Source organism: Schizosaccharomyces cryophilus (genome assembly GCF_000004155.1).
Source record: "Schizosaccharomyces cryophilus OY26 unplaced genomic scaffold supercont4.1, whole genome shotgun sequence".
Lineage (NCBI taxonomy): Eukaryota > Fungi > Ascomycota > Schizosaccharomycetes > Schizosaccharomycetales > Schizosaccharomycetaceae > Schizosaccharomyces > Schizosaccharomyces cryophilus.
In genome coordinates, this window is record NW_013185624.1 from 2,332,698 (window position 1) to 2,349,643 (window position 16,946).

The window sequence follows — 16,946 nt, forward strand, 5'->3', positions numbered from 1 at the left end:
CTTACTGTTCATTACGACCTTTCCATAGCCGACTACTTTTGTATAAATTTAATATACCTATATCACTGTATTTGAGTCGATAACTCTTTTTTCTTCTCAGATATTAACAGTTTTCTCTACCTTAGTTTTTCTTCTTCTCTTATTGATTGTTGGCTAGTTTAGAAAATGGTTGTACATACGACTGATCGTTTAAGTAAATTACGTGCTCTCATGAAGGAGCGCGAATACTCTTTTTACGTGGTGCCTTCGGAAGATGTAAGTTTTTTCTTTGTGGTGTTTACCTTTGCAACATCATAACGATAAGGTGGATCCTGAGCTTTTTGCGATAAAGCCTTGGATAATCCAAGGCTATATGAGTTGCTTTTGGATATCTCTTGTTTATTTTAGTATTCTTTTACTTACCTAATGGATATAGGCTCATGCTTCTGAATACACCTCCGAGTCGGACGCCAGAAGAGCTTTTATAAGTGGGTATGGAGAAAAATATATGCGTTTGTTCGTATAAACTCTAACATATCGTAGCTTTGACGGATCGGCTGGATGTGCTGTCATTGGATTGAACTCGGCAGCTCTTTTTACTGATGGCCGTTATTTTAATCAAGCTTCTCAACAGCTTGATGAGAATTGGACTTTAATGAAACAGGGGTTTGCTGGTGTTCCTAGTTGGCAGGATTATTGTGCTCAGCAAACCAAAGTCACTGAGAAGGTTGGTATCGATTCTAGCCTCATCACTTTCCCTGATGCTAGAAAATTACGTGAATTGCTTTATGTACAGAAAGGATCATACTTATGTGGTGATCATGACAACTTGGTTGACCAAGTTTGGAGTGAATCTCGTCCTAAGCCTCCTTGTGAAAAACTCTTTGTTCATGATCTGAAATTTGCAGGAATGGATGTTTCAGAAAAGCTTAAGCTTTTACGAGAAGCTATGGCCAAAGCAGGCTTTCAAGCATTTGTTGTTTCTATGCTTGATGAAGTAGCCTGGCTTTATAATATCCGTGGAGCCGATGTTCCTTATAATCCTGTTTTTTATGCCTACTCTTTTATCACCATGGATAAAGCTTACTTTTACGTAGACGAGGCCAAACTTACTCCCGAAGTAACTGCTCATCTTAACAAGTACGTTGAGATTCGACCTTATTTAGATATTTTCAAAGATGCGAATGAATGCTATTTAAGTCATGTTGGTGTCTCAACTAAAACTTCTTGGTTAATAGCTACTTCCTTTGGTGAAAAAACTGTTTATCCTATCGTTAGCCCAATCGCTCAAGCCAAGGGAATTAAAAATGACGTTGAGTTGAAGGGGATGAAAGATTGCCACGTTCGAGATGGAGCTGCTTTAGTCGAGTATTTTGCATGGCTTGAAGAGTTTCTTCAGTCCGGAGGTAAAATTAATGAATACGATGCAGCTACAAAGCTTGAATCATTCAGAAGGAAGAATGAACACTTTGTTAACTTATCGTTTGAAACCATTAGTTCCACTGGATCAAACGGAGCTATCATTCATTATTCTCCCCCTGCAACTGGCAGTGCTATAATTGACCCTTCAAAAATTTACCTTTGTGATTCAGGTGCTCAATATAGAGACGGAACCACTGATGTAACTAGAACATGGCATTTCCGTGAACCTACTGACTTTGAACGTCAATCGGCTACATTGGTTTTAAAAGGCCACATTGCAATTATAAATATAGTGTTCCCTAAAGGTACTACTGGCTTTCAAATTGATTCCTTGGCACGTCAGCATCTTTGGAAATGGGGATTAGACTATTTGCACGGTACTGGACATGGTGTAGGTAGTTTCCTTAACGTTCACGAACTTCCTATTGGTATTGGCTCCCGTGATGTATTTAATACGGTCAGCTTAGCACCAGGAATGGTTACTAGTAATGAACCTGGATTTTATGAAGATGGCCATTTCGGGTTCCGAGTTGAAAATTGTGTATATGTCACCACAGCTAATACCAAATATCAATATGCTGCACGCGAATATTACGCTTTGAAGGATCTAACTTTGGTTCCTCATTGTAAGAAGCTTATCGACCCTACTTTACTTTGTAAAGAAGAAATTGAGTATGTCAATAATTATCATGCCCACGTTTACGATACGTTAAGTCCCATCTTATCGAGCTCAGCTAAATCCTGGTTAGCAAAGGAAACAAGCCCTTTGTAATAAATCAGTCCTTCGTTGGGTGAACAAATAGTACCTTTTTAAGTCGCTAGTCAATAGTTCTCCTGTGGAAAATATAGTGAAATAAATGCAAAGTTATTGTATTCATGGTTGTATGTATTCCGTTTATACCTAATTTTATAATGTGTAAGGAAGAAAATAGGAAAGAAAGGGGTCCATTCTTAACCAATAAAAAAATAAAAAAGATCGATTAAGCAAACGTTGGACTTTTTACAAAATAAAGTAAAATAAGGATCAGATTTTGGGGAATTATCATTATACACTTCGGCATACAAAGGAAGAATGGAAGATTTATGTTTCAGAAACATAATTAGCAGGGAAGATACCTTCACGATATCCAATCCTGCCAGTCCACCAATCATCATGGGATTCACTTCTTTGGATAATGTCTATTATATCTCCTTTCCTAAACGATAAATCACCAGGCTGTTCACCAGTGAATGTGTACATAGCCCGAACTTGATTAGGGCCGATTTTATCCTTACTGAAAACAGGTTTTGGAGCAGATGGACGAGATGGACGAGAATAGTCGGAACTCCTAGAGGAAAAACGAGAAGATCCGCTGCTTGCCTCGTCATCATAGCTGTTATAGCTACGGTCCTCATCACTATAATATTCATTTGTTGAAGTGGGCGTGTCAGTGTATTGAGAGCGAAAACCACCGCTTTTTGCACGAGGAGAGCGAACAGATGAGGTAGTCGATTTGGAAATCGGTCTATCTCTATGTAAGCGGTCATAATCGTCTTCATCGTCGTCATAGGCATAGCGACGACTGTTACGATTAGGTTGCGATCTTCGAGAAGTATATCCAGAATCGCTATCAAGAGTATCACGCCTAGAGCGAGAATCACGTGAACCCCAGATATCTTCGGGCTCCTCATCAGCGTAGATAGGAACATCATTATAGATGTCGCCTTCGTATTCTCTGAACATATTGAAAATCTTAGAATTTAAAACTTTGTAAAGAGGATCTGCTGCTGCTGGTTGTGGTACTTGGCCAGTAAGGAGTCGCTTCGCGTTTATATCGCCCCTGTAAAGACTACGGTTTGCATCACGACGTTCAACCAAAACTGAACCTTCCAAAGAAACACCTGCAAAAAGACCTTTTGTTTTACTGTAAGAAAATATGGGAGCCATTCCACCTACACTAGCACCTCCTCCAGCTTCAGCATTTCGGCCTAAAGGTCCAGCAGCTACAGACAAGTTTCCACCAAGGGTAATACTTCCCAAGCGAGCAAACGTCTGTACAGCACTTTTTGAGTTCAAAATAATTACGAAATCCGTTAATTCGGAACCAATTTGGGCTCCCACACCCATTCCACCAGTCATGACAGCCGAGGGAGCAGACCAAGTTCCATCGTCGAGACGCGCAACAATCAATCCTGAACCAATTCTTCCAGAAAATAAAAATCCGGCTTTTAAAACAGTCATAATTACTAGTCCTTTCGCATTTGTCAGTACGGAGGGGGGAATGACTTCCTGAGCTCCGAGAGTTTGCCTGGGGTCCTAAAAGAAGAATTAGCATTATTATGATTCATAATTCATAATTAGAGTTCCATAATTAAAGCAATAATGAATTCTAATTAATTAAAGTGAGATTGTAAAGGCATACCACAAAACTAGTTAAAATTTTTCCGGCTTTCTTGCATTCGCCTACAGAGAGTTAGCTAACATGCTCAATTGGGCTCCAAGTTGCTTCGTACTTTTCAGAGAAGCGGGCAAAGGGTTGTGAAGGCCCATTTTCTATGAATATTTACTGTTTTTGGTAGGGATAGGGTCTGGTTAGGTCGGGTTTCCAGAGCAAACACCCTTAAGCTCAACAACTCCCTACACCTTAAGATATCGTAATGAAGTAACAATGTCAGTAAAAATACGTACTGCAGCTAACATTATATAGTTATATGATATTATAGGTAATGAAGTAGAAAACTCCTGGGCCACGGTATTTCCAATCTTGAGCAGAATAAAGGGATCATTAATACGACAGAGAAACGAATGGAAAGAGAAAATAGACGCAATGTTGATGTCGTTCACCCGTGCAATGGAATCAAGTTTAACAGAAACAAAGGATCTTCAAAGTATACGACAATATTATAATAAAAATAAATTTTCAAAACCATCTTTGCAATAGCTTAGCTTATTTGGGACAAGAAATCAATCTTTGTTCTTTATTTTTAAGATTACCATAGACTAACGATATGCGTGACATGCTAGACGGCGAATTTCTTCTTTTATGTTTCTACAAAACGCTCCTATGATCACTTTTCTAAAGAAAGACCAAAGGTATACGATATACAGATAGAAGGATACGATCCTTTTTAGACCCAATAGGATACTTTAACTTATGCTCACGGTTTCTTTTTTTTTTTTGTGTAAATAAAGCAAACCTGTGACTTGGCACTATAATATTGTCTTACGGATACGTCATGCATTGCTCACGGTTATGATCTTATGAAAGGGATTTTTTATTAATTCAGCAAGGATTATTGTTATATAACAAAATGTTTTTTGACTATTTGTAATGAATGACATTGTTTGTCGCTTTTCGTTTATGAATGAGACGTGGCCATGATTCAAACTTGACCCACTTCATTACAATTGAGTTGCAACGTCTCATTCATGTCTTTGGGTTACTCGCGAAAAAGTACGTAACTGTCCTCAGGCTCAAACTATGAGACTTTTGTAAAAGGTTCTATTCTAATTTGTTTAAAATTGGTGTAACTAACAAATAACTATTCATCTAATCTTTCATTTTTATTTGTTTATGTTTTACTTACTCATAAAGCAAAAGAGATAACTTGTAGATCTCGTACTCACTAGTACTTCGTTATTGGATTAATGAGCAGCATACTGTACTTGCGTAACTGGTCTAACGTTCTTTGAAATTTATTTATATAGCCTTAGGTAACGAAGAAGCCGGTAACAAAATAAACGCAGGTACGCAAGTGGGTACGATTACAACACTGAGAATCTCGAATTAAAGTTACTTCACCAAGGTGCGTTAAGCACATTTAAAAAAGACCGCGAATAAAATGGTATGAAGCGATAATACACCTTTACGCATTTGTTTCAACTCCTTATTAGAAAACTGTGCGCTCTAACAAATGTTTGGTAAATAGTTAATTGAAAGACCTATCCATGGATTCTTTCGTCTCCATTATTTATTGTTGAAAGTTTCAGGCCTTTTCTGGCGATTTACAAACAATTAATCCCTTTTACGCAATTCTTTTAAGTTCTCTTCGTGTTTCGTACGGTTTCTTGGTTTTTTACGTCTGTACCTACTCTCGTGAATAATTACTTATTTCGACGACTCTGTGAATCAATCGATAGAATAAATAAATATGTTAGGGGATAATGCTGCAGATGATCTTATAAACTCTGATGTTTTCAAAGGAGGATTTTCGGATTTCAATAACCAAGGTTTTCAAAATGTATCCATTTCATCAGATCCTACGACAGCGAATGCTGATGTTAATGTTAATACTGATGCTGATGCTGATGATGCTGATGATGATGATGATGCTGGCGCACATGCTTATTCAGTAGGTGTGAATGATAATCCTCCTTCGGCTCCCGTCTTTGAGGCGAATCGCTCTATCGCTGAAGATACAATGAACTCCTCAAATAGTTCTACAACAGGACGAGAGCGCGCAAATAAGGATGATCAACAATATTTAAGGATAAATATTGTAGAAATTGAAGCTGAGAACTCTAAAGATCCTGTTATCAAGATGAATATACGGGTAAGATTTTCATTTAGCGATGCTCCATATCTCTAACACTGACACTTTAGGCGAACATTCATGGATATCGTTCGAAAATATACAAAAATGTGCGAAGGACCCATGGAGAAATTGTAAAGCTTGCACGTTATTTTATGTCCACTCATCCAGAATGTCTAATTCCTGCTGTTCCAGAGGTTTTCACTTCAGCTGGTAGCGGTAGTAAAGATGATATGCAGTATATGATCAGTGGTTTACAAAGTTGGCTGAACTATGTCGCAATGAATCCAAACTTACTTCATGATCCAGAATTAAAACTATTCGTTGAAAGTGATTATGGTTATTCTCCGTTAATAAACACTGGGAATCCTACGTCTGGTCTCAAAAGGAAAGCACTGAAACAGCTTCCTTTGCCTCCAGACCCTTGCGAGGAATTGGCGACATTACGTCCAGTTGTTAAGTCCTTTTACAGGAATACCAAAGATACTGAAACCAAGTTGCAAAAGCTAGTTGCTCGAAAACAAGGTATGTGTTGATTAAGTCCTTTCTTTTTGGTTTTATAAATAATTTCGCTGACCTGATAAGCCTTAGCACAATCGCATATCGATTTAGGCCAGAGCATGATAGACTATGCTTCTGTAGAAGATCATACAGGTTTAGCAAATGCCATAAATCGTTTGGGTAAAATGCTTCAGACTTTATCTGATGTTCGGTTGATGCAGTCTGCTACGCAGCTTGTTACGTTTGCTGATACCCTTTCTTATGCTTCCAACAATGCATTCGTTGCAAAGGTATGTTTATTTATAATGTACACTAGTTTAACTAAATCCTAGGAAATTCTATCAAATAGACATATTTTGATGCGAGACTTGATTACTACCCAACATCAAACAAATTCCTGTCTTTCTTCCGCAAACCGATTGCAAAGTAATCCGAAGATAAGTAAGGCCCGTACTGATGAGGCTTTGGAAGCTCTTGAAGTATCAAGATTAAATGAAAAAGCCCTTTCTCAAAAACTGACTTATGTGACCTTGAATTTACTTAATGAATCCAAGACATATAAAAAACAAACTTCCCTTACATTACAGGGGTCTATTCGTAACTTTGTGGAGAAAGAGGCTTGTTACGAGCGTCGAATTTTAGCTACTTTAGAGTCTATGCGGCCTTACATCCGAAATATTGATTCTATGGGAGGTTTATCTCGTTTGGGCCGCGAAGGATTTCCTCGTAGATTAAGTAATCCTCCTCCTAGCCAAAAATTAAATCAAGATGCTTGGAACAATCGTAAGCGGTCTGCTTTTTCACACAAATCAGATGTCTCCTCCCAGGCTGGGATTGGATCTTCAAACGTAAGTGAAAGTACTAATGCTACCAATGATGGGGATAATCTTACCGAAAGGCATCGAGGAGCGGATAAGCTGGATCCCAAGAGCGTTGCTAGTTTATTAAACGCTATTTAGGGTTTAATTATAACCTAGATGATGATCATGTTTACGAACTCAATTAATTTCATTGTTTTTTTTTTTAGCATTATCTATTGTATAAGCAAAATGTAAAAAGATCTATGGGTTTCGTTTATGTGTAAATTATTATGTTAATATTCCCTTACCACGTTTCTTGAAAGAATCTTTTTTCCTTCTCAAGTTTTTTCAAAAACTCATAACCTTCCGATATACCCTCTCCTGAATATTTTGAGATGATGCCTGCTATGGCATCACGAACAGCATTTGGCATACTTCCAGATGAACCACAAACGCAAACCATTCCTCCTTTTTCATGCAGCAATTGGTATATCATTTCTTCTTGTTCTTGAATTTTATGTTGTACATAAACTTTTTTTTCTTGGTCACGCGAAAAAGCACAATATACCTGTAAAGATCCCGTGTCCTTTAACCTTTCCCAATCTTCTCGAAGCAGATAGTCCATCGATTCTCTTCGACATCCAAAAAACAAAACGTTGTTCTTAAGACCAAGGTTTACACGCTCCTGAATCAAACACCGTAATGGTGCGACACCAGTTCCAGGTCCTACTGAAATTAACGGTTTTTCTACGGTATAAGGAAGAGAGAGAAATCCTGGTAATATGTCGATGTTGAAGGAAAGACCTTGATCAAGGTTGAATAACCACCTACTACAAACTCCCTGTCGGGGTTCTTTAAGAATAGTTTGATATTTCACCAAGGCAATAATTAACTCAAGTTTTCCTTCAATCTGATTACAACGGTTAGCGATGGAGTACTGTCGGCCACGAATTATGGGAAGAGCATCCAAAGCATATTCAAAGGGTATTTGGACCGAGTGAAACTCTTGTAGTGTTTCAAGTAATGTTCTCCGAGGTCTTGTAACATAATCATAGTAGTCATCCAATCCTTCAAGGGAAGCAAACTCCAACAACCTTTCCTTGTGCATGTCATTATCCGTAAAAAAGGCAGCGTATTCAAAAAAAGTACGATTAGGTATTGAGTGTATTGAAATAACATACTTGACAAAATTAAAAACAGTTAATGGGTTTGGAAGCCAAGGAGCTTTCTTTTCAGGAATATTGGAGGTTACCTGTACTAGGTGATCAGCAAAAGAATCCCATTTCAAGCACCTCAGAAATTTATGAACGCTTTCATCATCGTTCCAAGGAAACAAAATTGCAACGTCTCCTGGCTTCCAGCTCACTGATTTCGGAATAGAGAAAACAACTTTTCGAACGTCTTGCCAGTGATTGTCAGCTGTTATGCGGTTATTTTGTTGGAGTGTAGACGGCACCGTTCCTCGAGTATGCAATGGTTTTTCGGATGATTTATGTGATGAAATATATTGACTAATGGAATAAGAAGGAGGTATAATTTCGGAATCCCCAAGAGCTGGGTAAGAAGGCGTTTTGACAGTAGCCAAAGCCGAGCACAAATGCGTACACCAATAAGCAAAACCGCCTTCAACACTGATGACCGTTAGAATTATAATCTTCTAGTTATTTCATAATCACCTTACCCTTGGGCATGTTGCTCATCACCTTCACCTCTTGGGCAAAAGCTTTGAGCGCCAAGTTGTCGAAGACGATTATCCAATTTCTTAGAAGCCCAGTTGTATCTAAAAGTTAGTTGCAATCATCAATGAACAATTATTTTATTACCTTACGTAAGAGGTATCACCACACCCAAAAACAGCATATTGCATGTCATCAAGTAGATTAAACGGAAGGCGTTTTCTAAGCAAAAACCTCCAAATTTTCTTAATAAGTTAGTTTTCTCATATTTTTCTACGTTACATACTCTCATGTTTAACGGCATTTCGCCTTGTCCTGTTGTACTGCAAATAAACACACAAAGGAGGGGTTCAATCAATTTCTCCTACCACATTAGATATGCAAATTCCTAAGTAAAATAAACACTTACAGCATCAAATTCGTCCATAGGTAGGGCAAGTACCCTGTACCCCAGTCGAATCAGCTTTCGATAAAGTCTCTCAGACAATTCTTCTGCAGTTCCTGTTTCAGATCCATATAAAACATATATAGGTGGTACTTCCATTTTATATTCAAATTCTCATCTAAGCAGACGAGAAAATGACAAGGAATACAAAATAAGGAAGGTGCAACGGTCCTGGTTCTACCAGCGGATTTACCAATTTTGGTGTTTTGGGATCGTCCCTTAAGCGAACTTTAAGTAAATAAGCTCAAGTGTATGACAGATAATGCATCATACTAAAGTATTACAAAGAAATACAATGAAATTAAATAAACAATTGAGAGGAAAAAAAGATGAAACACAATTGAAGTGGGCTAAAAGCTGCTTTTATTACTTTTAATGATAATCTTAATGAGAGTACTTTTGTTATCAGCAACGTATCTGCTTAGTGCACAATAAGTTGGTTTGCCATTCACTGTATCATTAGTCAACAAGAATTTACATACTCAAGTATGTACAATTTATAGTCTATATAAAGTGAATCACCGATCACTGTTCTACTCTAATAAAAAATTAGTCATGATTCTTGTTATAGGGGGAAAAAAAAAAACGCGCGACGTTATGTAAGCAAAAAATATATTTGGGAAAATTTGCTTCAAAATAATCTTCATACAGGTTCCTTAATGGAAGTTGTGCTTATCTTAATTTCATGGGAATTTGGAAAACAAGTCATTCATCCAGAATGATCTCTTTACTGAAGGTCGCCAGCTCTAACGAGCATCTCATTAATTTGCAATTTTCTACTTTCATTCTTGGTTTATACACTCTATTAAATTCATTTTTTAATGGATTGTAACTTCTTCGAATTCTACATAATCCCCACAGTAACAGTAACATTATGTCAAACAGTGTAAGGATAGAATGGGGGAACTTCGCCAGTGCTAACTTTCGCGACTCTCTCCATAAGCTTTCCAAATACTAAAGACGCGTCTTTTAGGAGATATTATTATCAATAGGTACTTTTTTTAGGTAAATTAAAAGCATTGAAACATTCGAGTGGCCTTTTAAACGAAAATAATGAAGCGAAAAGGAACATTTCAATCACCCTTAATTGAGAAAGATATAAACAAAGTTAAAAGCGAATCAATTCAAACTACTGATTCATCAAATTGTAAATTAAAAAATGAATCAAACGAGGATAAAGAAGACCCAATATATTGCACCATTCTCTGGTAAATCTTTGGTAGGATGAACATAAAGCTAACAAAGCAGGCGCAAAATAACAATGAAAAAGCATAAAACTTGGGAAGGAGACGGCTATTTAGTTCGTGAAGGAAATAACTATACTATTTACGATGCGGATTGGTCAAAGTATTTAGCAGTTGTTGCAATGATACATACTAATTGTTCACGGTAGAATAGGAAGCAGTAATATCCGCGATTTTTCTTTTGGTGAAGGCGATATATTTCGTGTGGGAGGCAAGGAAATAACAGTAAGAATGGTTTAAAAGGAACTCTTATAGACCTGTTCCTATATCTTTAATCTGAATTAACGAAAATCTAGGTTGAAAACATGATGTCGAGCGAGGATTTCCATAAAGGATGTCTTTTGAATGTCCAATTGAAAGAAGTGCATGTGCCAGATACTTATATGTCACGAAAAAAGGTTTCCTTTCAAAGTCCAGTTAGTCAAACTTCTAATGTACAACGCAAGGTGCGAGTCTCGCAACAGCCGAGACATGATCCCAGCGCTGCCGGATCTTTAGTGATGCAGAGACCGATTCCATGGAATGATGAGTATGCACAGAAACCCTGGAAGTATCCCTACTAATCATTCAGGGAGCACGTCGATGTCGTGGTGGATACGTTTCTAAGTAAACGTTTACAACCGCACCAACGTGACGGAGTTTGTTTTCTCTATAATTCTTTAACAGGGATAAATAGCAAGTATGGTCATTGTGCTATATTAGCGGACGAAATGGGGTTGGGCAAAACGTTACAAACAATAACAGTTATCTGGACATTACTTAGTATGCTATATGTGCACTGATTGAAACTAATAACCTAATTTGTAGAACAAAACTACCAGGCCAGTAAAAATGCAACAATAAAGAATGCCATGATTGTCGCTCCGGTCACTCTTTTACAGGTATAATACTTACCTTCTTCTATTTCTAACTTAAAGAATTGGCATAACGAGTTCTATAAATGGCTAGGTCGTGAACGCATTCAAGTTTATCTGGCTAAAAGTCAAGCAGATTTTGACGAGTTTTTCCGCAATCGAAACTATTCTGTGCTAATAATAGGCTATGAAATGGTATAGGTGTTTAAGCTTCAAAGTCATTACCAGAAAACTGACAAAACAGGCTTGCTGCTGTCTCCGTAAAGCAACTCTTCCTGGAAAAATAGACTTGTTAGTCTGTGATGAAGGTATTTCCCAACCATTATTGTGTATATTAACCATAATGTTGTAGCACATCGCTTGAAATCGATACAGAGTCAAACTTGGATTGTCCTACATAAACTAAAAGTTGAGAGGAAGCTTTTATTGACTGGTACTCCTATGCAGAATGGTATTACAGCGGCATCGAAAAGTTTGTTAACACGTAGACTTGATGGAATTTTACTCGATGGTTAATTTTCTTATTCCTGGATTACTTGGAAGCGTTTCGTCATTCAAAAACCAATTCGAAAAACCTATCATAAGAAGTAGGGCTATGTACGCGACCGAGAGAGATCAACTAATGGGGAATGCGCGGCTGAATAGGGTATTACAATCAATAATTTACCTGGCTAACACAGCATTAAGTTATTGGAATATACCAAAGACTTCATTCTTCGAAGGAAAACAAACGTGCTTGCCAAGCATCTTCCTCCTAGACGTAAGTACAGTCTTTCCAGCTTTTTTTAACCAATTAGATGACATTGTTATGTTCATAAGTCCTACTACAAATCAGAAAAAAGTATATAAAGACACGTTGCATAACTATAAGCGCTTCAGTCAGGAGGAAAAAAAAGGGAAACATTTAGTTACTTTGTCACTTTTAAGCCGAATCTGTAACAGTTCTCTTTTGATTGATAAGTTACATTCGGAGGTATATATATCATCTACAAGATTATCCTTGACTGACAAATTAGCATCTGGAGTTTCGAGATTTACTTAATTCATCCGGGAAATTAAAGGTTGTAAAGTCATTATTAGAACTCTTTTCGACACAGAAGGCCAAGACAGTCATCGTTTCGCAGTATACTGAAACACTTAAACTACTACAAAGATTACTGGTTGGATTGAAACTTCCATATTTGACACTCCTTGGAAGTACTTCAACTTCAGAACGTGGTAACCTTGTTGATAAATTTAACAACTCGAGTTTCTTTGAGACGGGTAAGAAGTTTATTCAAGTTTCAAGCACACATATTAAGTCTTAGCTGTTATTTTACTCTCTAGTAAAGCTGGCGGATGTGGACTTAGTCTTACAGGAGCAAGTAGACTTATCCTTTATGAACCTAGTATGTAAAGACAATTATTAGCAATTATTAATATATATCAGGTTGGAATCCAGCGCAAGATTTGCAGGCTCTTTCACGGATATATCGGACCGGCCAGAGAGATTCCACCGGAATTTATATACTATTAAGGTAAGCTATTTCCGACCCTTTCTTTTAACTAAATTGCAGTGCTGGTATGCTTGATGAACGCATATTAATCCGACAGAATACCAAACAAGGTTTGTCAGATTCTTTCCTTGTAAGTCATAATTTCCCTATTTGATTCTATTATTAATTCTAACTAAAAAAGGATTCCGATGAAAGTCAAAGGCAGAATTGTTTTGCTTCGGATGATTTGAAAGAATTATTTACATATGATGAAACCGAGACCTGTTTGATAAACCAGTTATTGCAAAAATCGAGTTTTGTATATCAAGAGAAAAGTTCTTTACATTATGAGAATAAAGACGATAATTATATTGAAAGTAGTCCAAATTTATTGTCACTACCAGAGGAGAACTCTGATAGCATGTGGAAGAAAGCATCAGAATACCAGGTACCACAATACGTACGTTCTTTTAAATCAATTTTGTACTAATATTTTAGGAATTAATTTCCATAGCCAATGCTTTTCGTGAATGGAATTGGATTTTTCAGCTTTCGGAAAAATACGAAGCTAAAGTAAGTCATCTCATTCCGCAGGATGGAAGCTTTATAAACTGCTTTATGTGCAAAGCCTACTCTTGAGGAATATCAGAAGACGAAGATGAAACTGGCTTTTTACCCATCATCAGGAGGGTCTTATCACAAGCGGCTGTCACTGGACATTTCCTATGAGCCATGATGAGCATTCGGAGACGAACAATTTCCTCTCTGAGACTATTGGCTTCTTTCAAGAGGGACTTATTTTCCGTCGTATAATGTTTTGTTCGCTTCTGTAAATCATCTATATACCTCTTCTTTCTTACCCTGCATTTATGAGCTGCCTCTCTATTTCTAACCTTTTTATTTCTTGGAAATTCCTCTCCTTGCTTTGCCAATGACTTCTGAGTTGGTGTGTCAAGAATACTAGTTTCACGAGAAAACCTTTCGCTCGTAGAAGTATCGGATTTGGCACTGGGGCTATTCGGAGCGCTATAATTAGAATCAGAGTCATTTTCATAGTCATATTTCATCTCATGGGAACTCAATGGCGAAGGGGAACTGTTGAAAACGGGTGTATTAAACTTCTGGCATTTTTCCCAAACAACTTGATTCGTCCAATATTGGGTAAAGGCTGGGGATGGCTTGTACTTATTTTCTTTTTCAAAATGAAGAGCGTAAGAAGGTAAATTTGCTTCATTTTTGTTTATTCCTGGATTAGAGGACTCTTTCGCTGATTCATGAACAGTTGCTAATTTGCCCTGCGTGCTTGTCATTTTGAAGTTTAGTTGAGTAGTTAACAACGCTCTTCTGCAAGCTAATTATATGTTTGCATAATAATATGTTTGGTTAACAGAGATTTATCGTTTTCCGCTTTGATTTTTAAACGGTCAGATTGAATCCTTTTCCTTAAAGCGCTAACTATGTTAACCTTGTTATTTGAGATAAACTTTTAGGCGTTAGAAATCAGCTGCAAAGGACAGGTAATACTTGATATGAATACTTTTACTAAAATACTTTTGCTGATCTTACTCGGCAAGAACAGGATTATTCTGGCGTTACGGGCTGTGGTGATGCCGACTTGCAAATGATAAACAAACAAACTGAATAAACAAACATTCAATTTCGGTACTCATCGAAACATTATACTAGCCGTATCCTAACTAATATATTAAGAATTTATTAGAAATATCATTACAAAACGCAATCTCGTTCGATTCTGTGTTCAGTAATTAAGAAATTTTTTTGCATTTTCACATATCCATTAATCATAAAACATAAATGATAAGACATTCTTCCCTTTAAATTTACCTGAAGCTATTGAAGAAGTTCAACAATCCGGAGAGCCAAATCCTCTGATTCACTTCTGGTGCTAGCTTCAGCATACACACTGGATTTCTTGTTAGCAAGTGAGAGAAAACGAAAAAAAAAGCACATACCGTGTAGCATCTTCTGTATCAGAAGGTCTTACAAAAGCCCTTCCGTTTGTATACTTAGCAACCAATGCGTCGATTTTTTGCTGCAGCCCTTCGGGCGTTATCAACTTGCGTTCTGCGTCCGCTGTTGTGTAGATAGAACGGTCAGGAACTTCGCATTTAATCAAGCGACTGGGTATTTCAACGAAAATATGATTCCATTCTCTTAAAAAGCAATTTTTGTATGCCAGGACAACTTCAACCAATAGCATATTTGCCAAGGCGTCACCGCAAGCAGGGTTCACAAGCTGAATTACAGATTTTAGGGCTTTAATCGCATTAAATTGAGCGGGAGATAAGACTTCGTGAGTATTTATAATAGACAGAGCGGAAGGAGAAAACACGATTGATCCATGGCCGTTGGCTTCGAAATATATACCGATATCATAAGCTTGTGCGGCCCACTGCAAATTTTTTAGTCCTGGAGAAACACAAGTTACGGGAATCTTGAGCGTTTTCTGAATGTAAGACGTACTAGCTCCATTTGCGTAAGCCGTTTGTACAAGTCCAAGCTGCAATTGCAAACCGGCTGCTCGAATCAAATCCAAGAGATAAAGAGCAAATAGTGATGCAATTTTATCTCCATCAAGGATATGAAAGCTATGAGAGTCGCTGTAGTAATACAAGAGTCGATCAGCATCGGCGTCAAACGAAACATATTTTACGTCTTTCTGCATCGAAACGTTGAGGGGAGGTCTTTGTTGATTAAGGACATAATCGATACCACACTAGAAAAATGTAAGTTAACAATCATATAAATAGAAGTAATGACTAATTACCGAGTTATTTAGCTCCTCAGGGCAATTGATATGATCGTTTACAACTTCTACATGTAAGAAGTTTGGATTAATTTCTTTCATTAGCTTTTTCAGTTTTATTGCACCGACTCCATTCGCAGCATCAACGACTATCGAAGGGCGAACTTGCTTGGAGGCCATCAATGAATGAAAAGCTTCAGAAAGCCTATGGAAATAGCCTTCCTCAGTAGGTGCACCAATACTATCTGCGGTATTGTAGACAGGAGCAGATTTTACAATGTAGTGCAATTGTGGAGTACTAAGAACATGATAGTCAATGCACCGTGCTTGCAATATTTCAGCAGCAGCCATGACAGGTTCGGCTAAATGCCTCGAAAATGGTCTATAAGGTTAGCAACGAACAAAAGGAGTAATAAAAAGGAAGAAATTGTAAATGTGTGTTACATACCTAGTATCGTAAGCCACAAATATCTGGGCATTAATCTGGGCGGGTATTTGAGACTTTTTGAGAACAGAGGAAAGGCAGACGGTAAGTTCATCAGCAGAATCGGCATTCACGACTTGATCTAAATACCCTTCCCATTTTTGCGTATCATAACTGCTTAAAACGTTTACGATTTTCAATACGTTTTCCGCAGGTACGGTATGAGAAGCAGTTATCATGACTAGAGAGTTTCGTCAGCAACCATAGATATGTGAAGGAATAAAAAAAGCGGATAGCATACCTCCAACCGGTTGCGAATGTAATTTTGTAGACAAAAGGGTTGCAATGATTCCTATTCGAAATGCAGCACTCGAGAGAAACTCAGCGCTATCACATCAAGTGTTAGAATAAAGTAAAAATATTAGAATAAAAAGTACCTTGCACGATATCCACCAATGTTATAGCGCATCGGAGTCGGACATGTTTTCGGAAATTTATCAGATTCACGTACTAGCTTCGCAACAGTCTCATGAAATATATCGTCGTCTATAACAGACATTGCTACTTAAAGTATCTAATTTAAAAAATTTAATGCAATATCAAGCCAAAAACGCTAGCCTTGGCAGATGTTTTCTAGGAGCGATCGCAAGCACTACGAATCAAGGTTCAACTTGTGAGGTGTTTAAGAACGAAGTATGAGTTTCACAATTTTTGCAAAGGAATAAGGAAATTAAACTCTATTTGGTTTCTTTTCTTTATAAGGAGAAACACTCGTATCCAGCAAAAGAACTTGTATGGAGACAAAGGAACAGAATCTGCATTTTCTACCTGCAGAGAAATAGCGAGC

General features: G+C 37.5%; 7 protein-coding genes across 7 annotated transcripts; 3 read left to right on the forward strand and 4 right to left on the reverse strand.

Moving 5' to 3' along the window:
- Nucleotides 1-19: 19 nt before the first annotated feature.
- SPOG_03987 (aminopeptidase) lies at nucleotides 20-2,277 on the forward strand. The gene is made up of 3 exons (XM_013166249.1): nucleotides 20-255; nucleotides 416-471; nucleotides 523-2,277. The coding sequence occupies exons 1-3, from the start codon at nucleotides 166-168 to the stop codon at nucleotides 2,171-2,173; spliced, it is 1,797 nt and encodes a 598-aa protein (XP_013021703.1). The 5' UTR covers nucleotides 20-165; the 3' UTR covers nucleotides 2,174-2,277.
- Nucleotides 28-4,544, reverse strand: SPOG_03988 (actin cortical patch component Lsb4). The gene is made up of 4 exons (XM_013166250.1): nucleotides 3,895-4,544; nucleotides 3,804-3,844; nucleotides 2,208-3,697; nucleotides 28-2,135 (listed from the first exon to the last, which is right to left on the reverse strand). Exons 1-3 carry the CDS (start codon nucleotides 3,929-3,931, stop codon nucleotides 2,483-2,485), a joined length of 1,293 nt encoding a protein of 430 aa, XP_013021704.1. The 5' UTR covers nucleotides 3,932-4,544; the 3' UTR covers nucleotides 28-2,135; nucleotides 2,208-2,482.
- Nucleotides 4,545-4,730: 186 nt separating this feature from the next.
- Nucleotides 4,731-8,170, forward strand: SPOG_03989 (retromer complex subunit Vps17). The gene is made up of 5 exons (XM_013166251.1): nucleotides 4,731-5,226; nucleotides 5,311-5,934; nucleotides 5,985-6,438; nucleotides 6,499-6,704; nucleotides 6,747-8,170. Exons 2-5 carry the CDS (start codon nucleotides 5,533-5,535, stop codon nucleotides 7,371-7,373), a joined length of 1,689 nt encoding a protein of 562 aa, XP_013021705.1. The 5' UTR covers nucleotides 4,731-5,226; nucleotides 5,311-5,532; the 3' UTR covers nucleotides 7,374-8,170.
- On the reverse strand, nucleotides 7,399-9,524 carry SPOG_03990 (NADPH-dependent diflavin oxidoreductase). The gene is made up of 5 exons (XM_013166252.1): nucleotides 9,300-9,524; nucleotides 9,177-9,254; nucleotides 9,038-9,135; nucleotides 8,896-8,994; nucleotides 7,399-8,845 (listed from the first exon to the last, which is right to left on the reverse strand). The coding sequence occupies exons 1-5, from the start codon at nucleotides 9,432-9,434 to the stop codon at nucleotides 7,519-7,521; spliced, it is 1,737 nt and encodes a 578-aa protein (XP_013021706.1). The 5' UTR covers nucleotides 9,435-9,524; the 3' UTR covers nucleotides 7,399-7,518.
- A 907-nt stretch (nucleotides 9,525-10,431) lies between these two features.
- SPOG_03991 (ATP-dependent DNA helicase Rdh54) lies at nucleotides 10,432-14,654 on the forward strand. The gene is made up of 18 exons (XM_013166253.1): nucleotides 10,432-10,543; nucleotides 10,584-10,682; nucleotides 10,729-10,804; nucleotides 10,876-11,108; nucleotides 11,151-11,341; nucleotides 11,387-11,460; nucleotides 11,497-11,628; nucleotides 11,678-11,741; nucleotides 11,786-11,884; nucleotides 11,922-12,079; nucleotides 12,121-12,193; nucleotides 12,231-12,406; nucleotides 12,450-12,696; nucleotides 12,741-12,821; nucleotides 12,863-12,950; nucleotides 12,990-13,059; nucleotides 13,111-13,368; nucleotides 13,407-14,654. Exons 2-18 carry the CDS (start codon nucleotides 10,597-10,599, stop codon nucleotides 13,545-13,547), a joined length of 2,247 nt encoding a protein of 748 aa, XP_013021707.1. The 5' UTR covers nucleotides 10,432-10,543; nucleotides 10,584-10,596; the 3' UTR covers nucleotides 13,548-14,654.
- SPOG_03992 (transcription factor Atf31) lies at nucleotides 13,237-14,374 on the reverse strand. The gene has a single exon (XM_013166254.1). The coding sequence runs from the start codon at nucleotides 14,216-14,218 to the stop codon at nucleotides 13,538-13,540; it is 681 nt and encodes a 226-aa protein (XP_013021708.1). The 5' UTR covers nucleotides 14,219-14,374; the 3' UTR covers nucleotides 13,237-13,537.
- Nucleotides 14,566-16,906, reverse strand: SPOG_03993 (phosphoacetylglucosamine mutase). Its single transcript, XM_013166255.1, has 6 exons — nucleotides 16,537-16,906; nucleotides 16,401-16,486; nucleotides 16,124-16,340; nucleotides 15,697-16,057; nucleotides 14,882-15,645; nucleotides 14,566-14,832 (listed from the first exon to the last, which is right to left on the reverse strand). The coding sequence occupies exons 1-6, from the start codon at nucleotides 16,656-16,658 to the stop codon at nucleotides 14,760-14,762; spliced, it is 1,623 nt and encodes a 540-aa protein (XP_013021709.1). The 5' UTR covers nucleotides 16,659-16,906; the 3' UTR covers nucleotides 14,566-14,759.
- Between the last annotated feature and the right edge of the window lie 40 nt (nucleotides 16,907-16,946).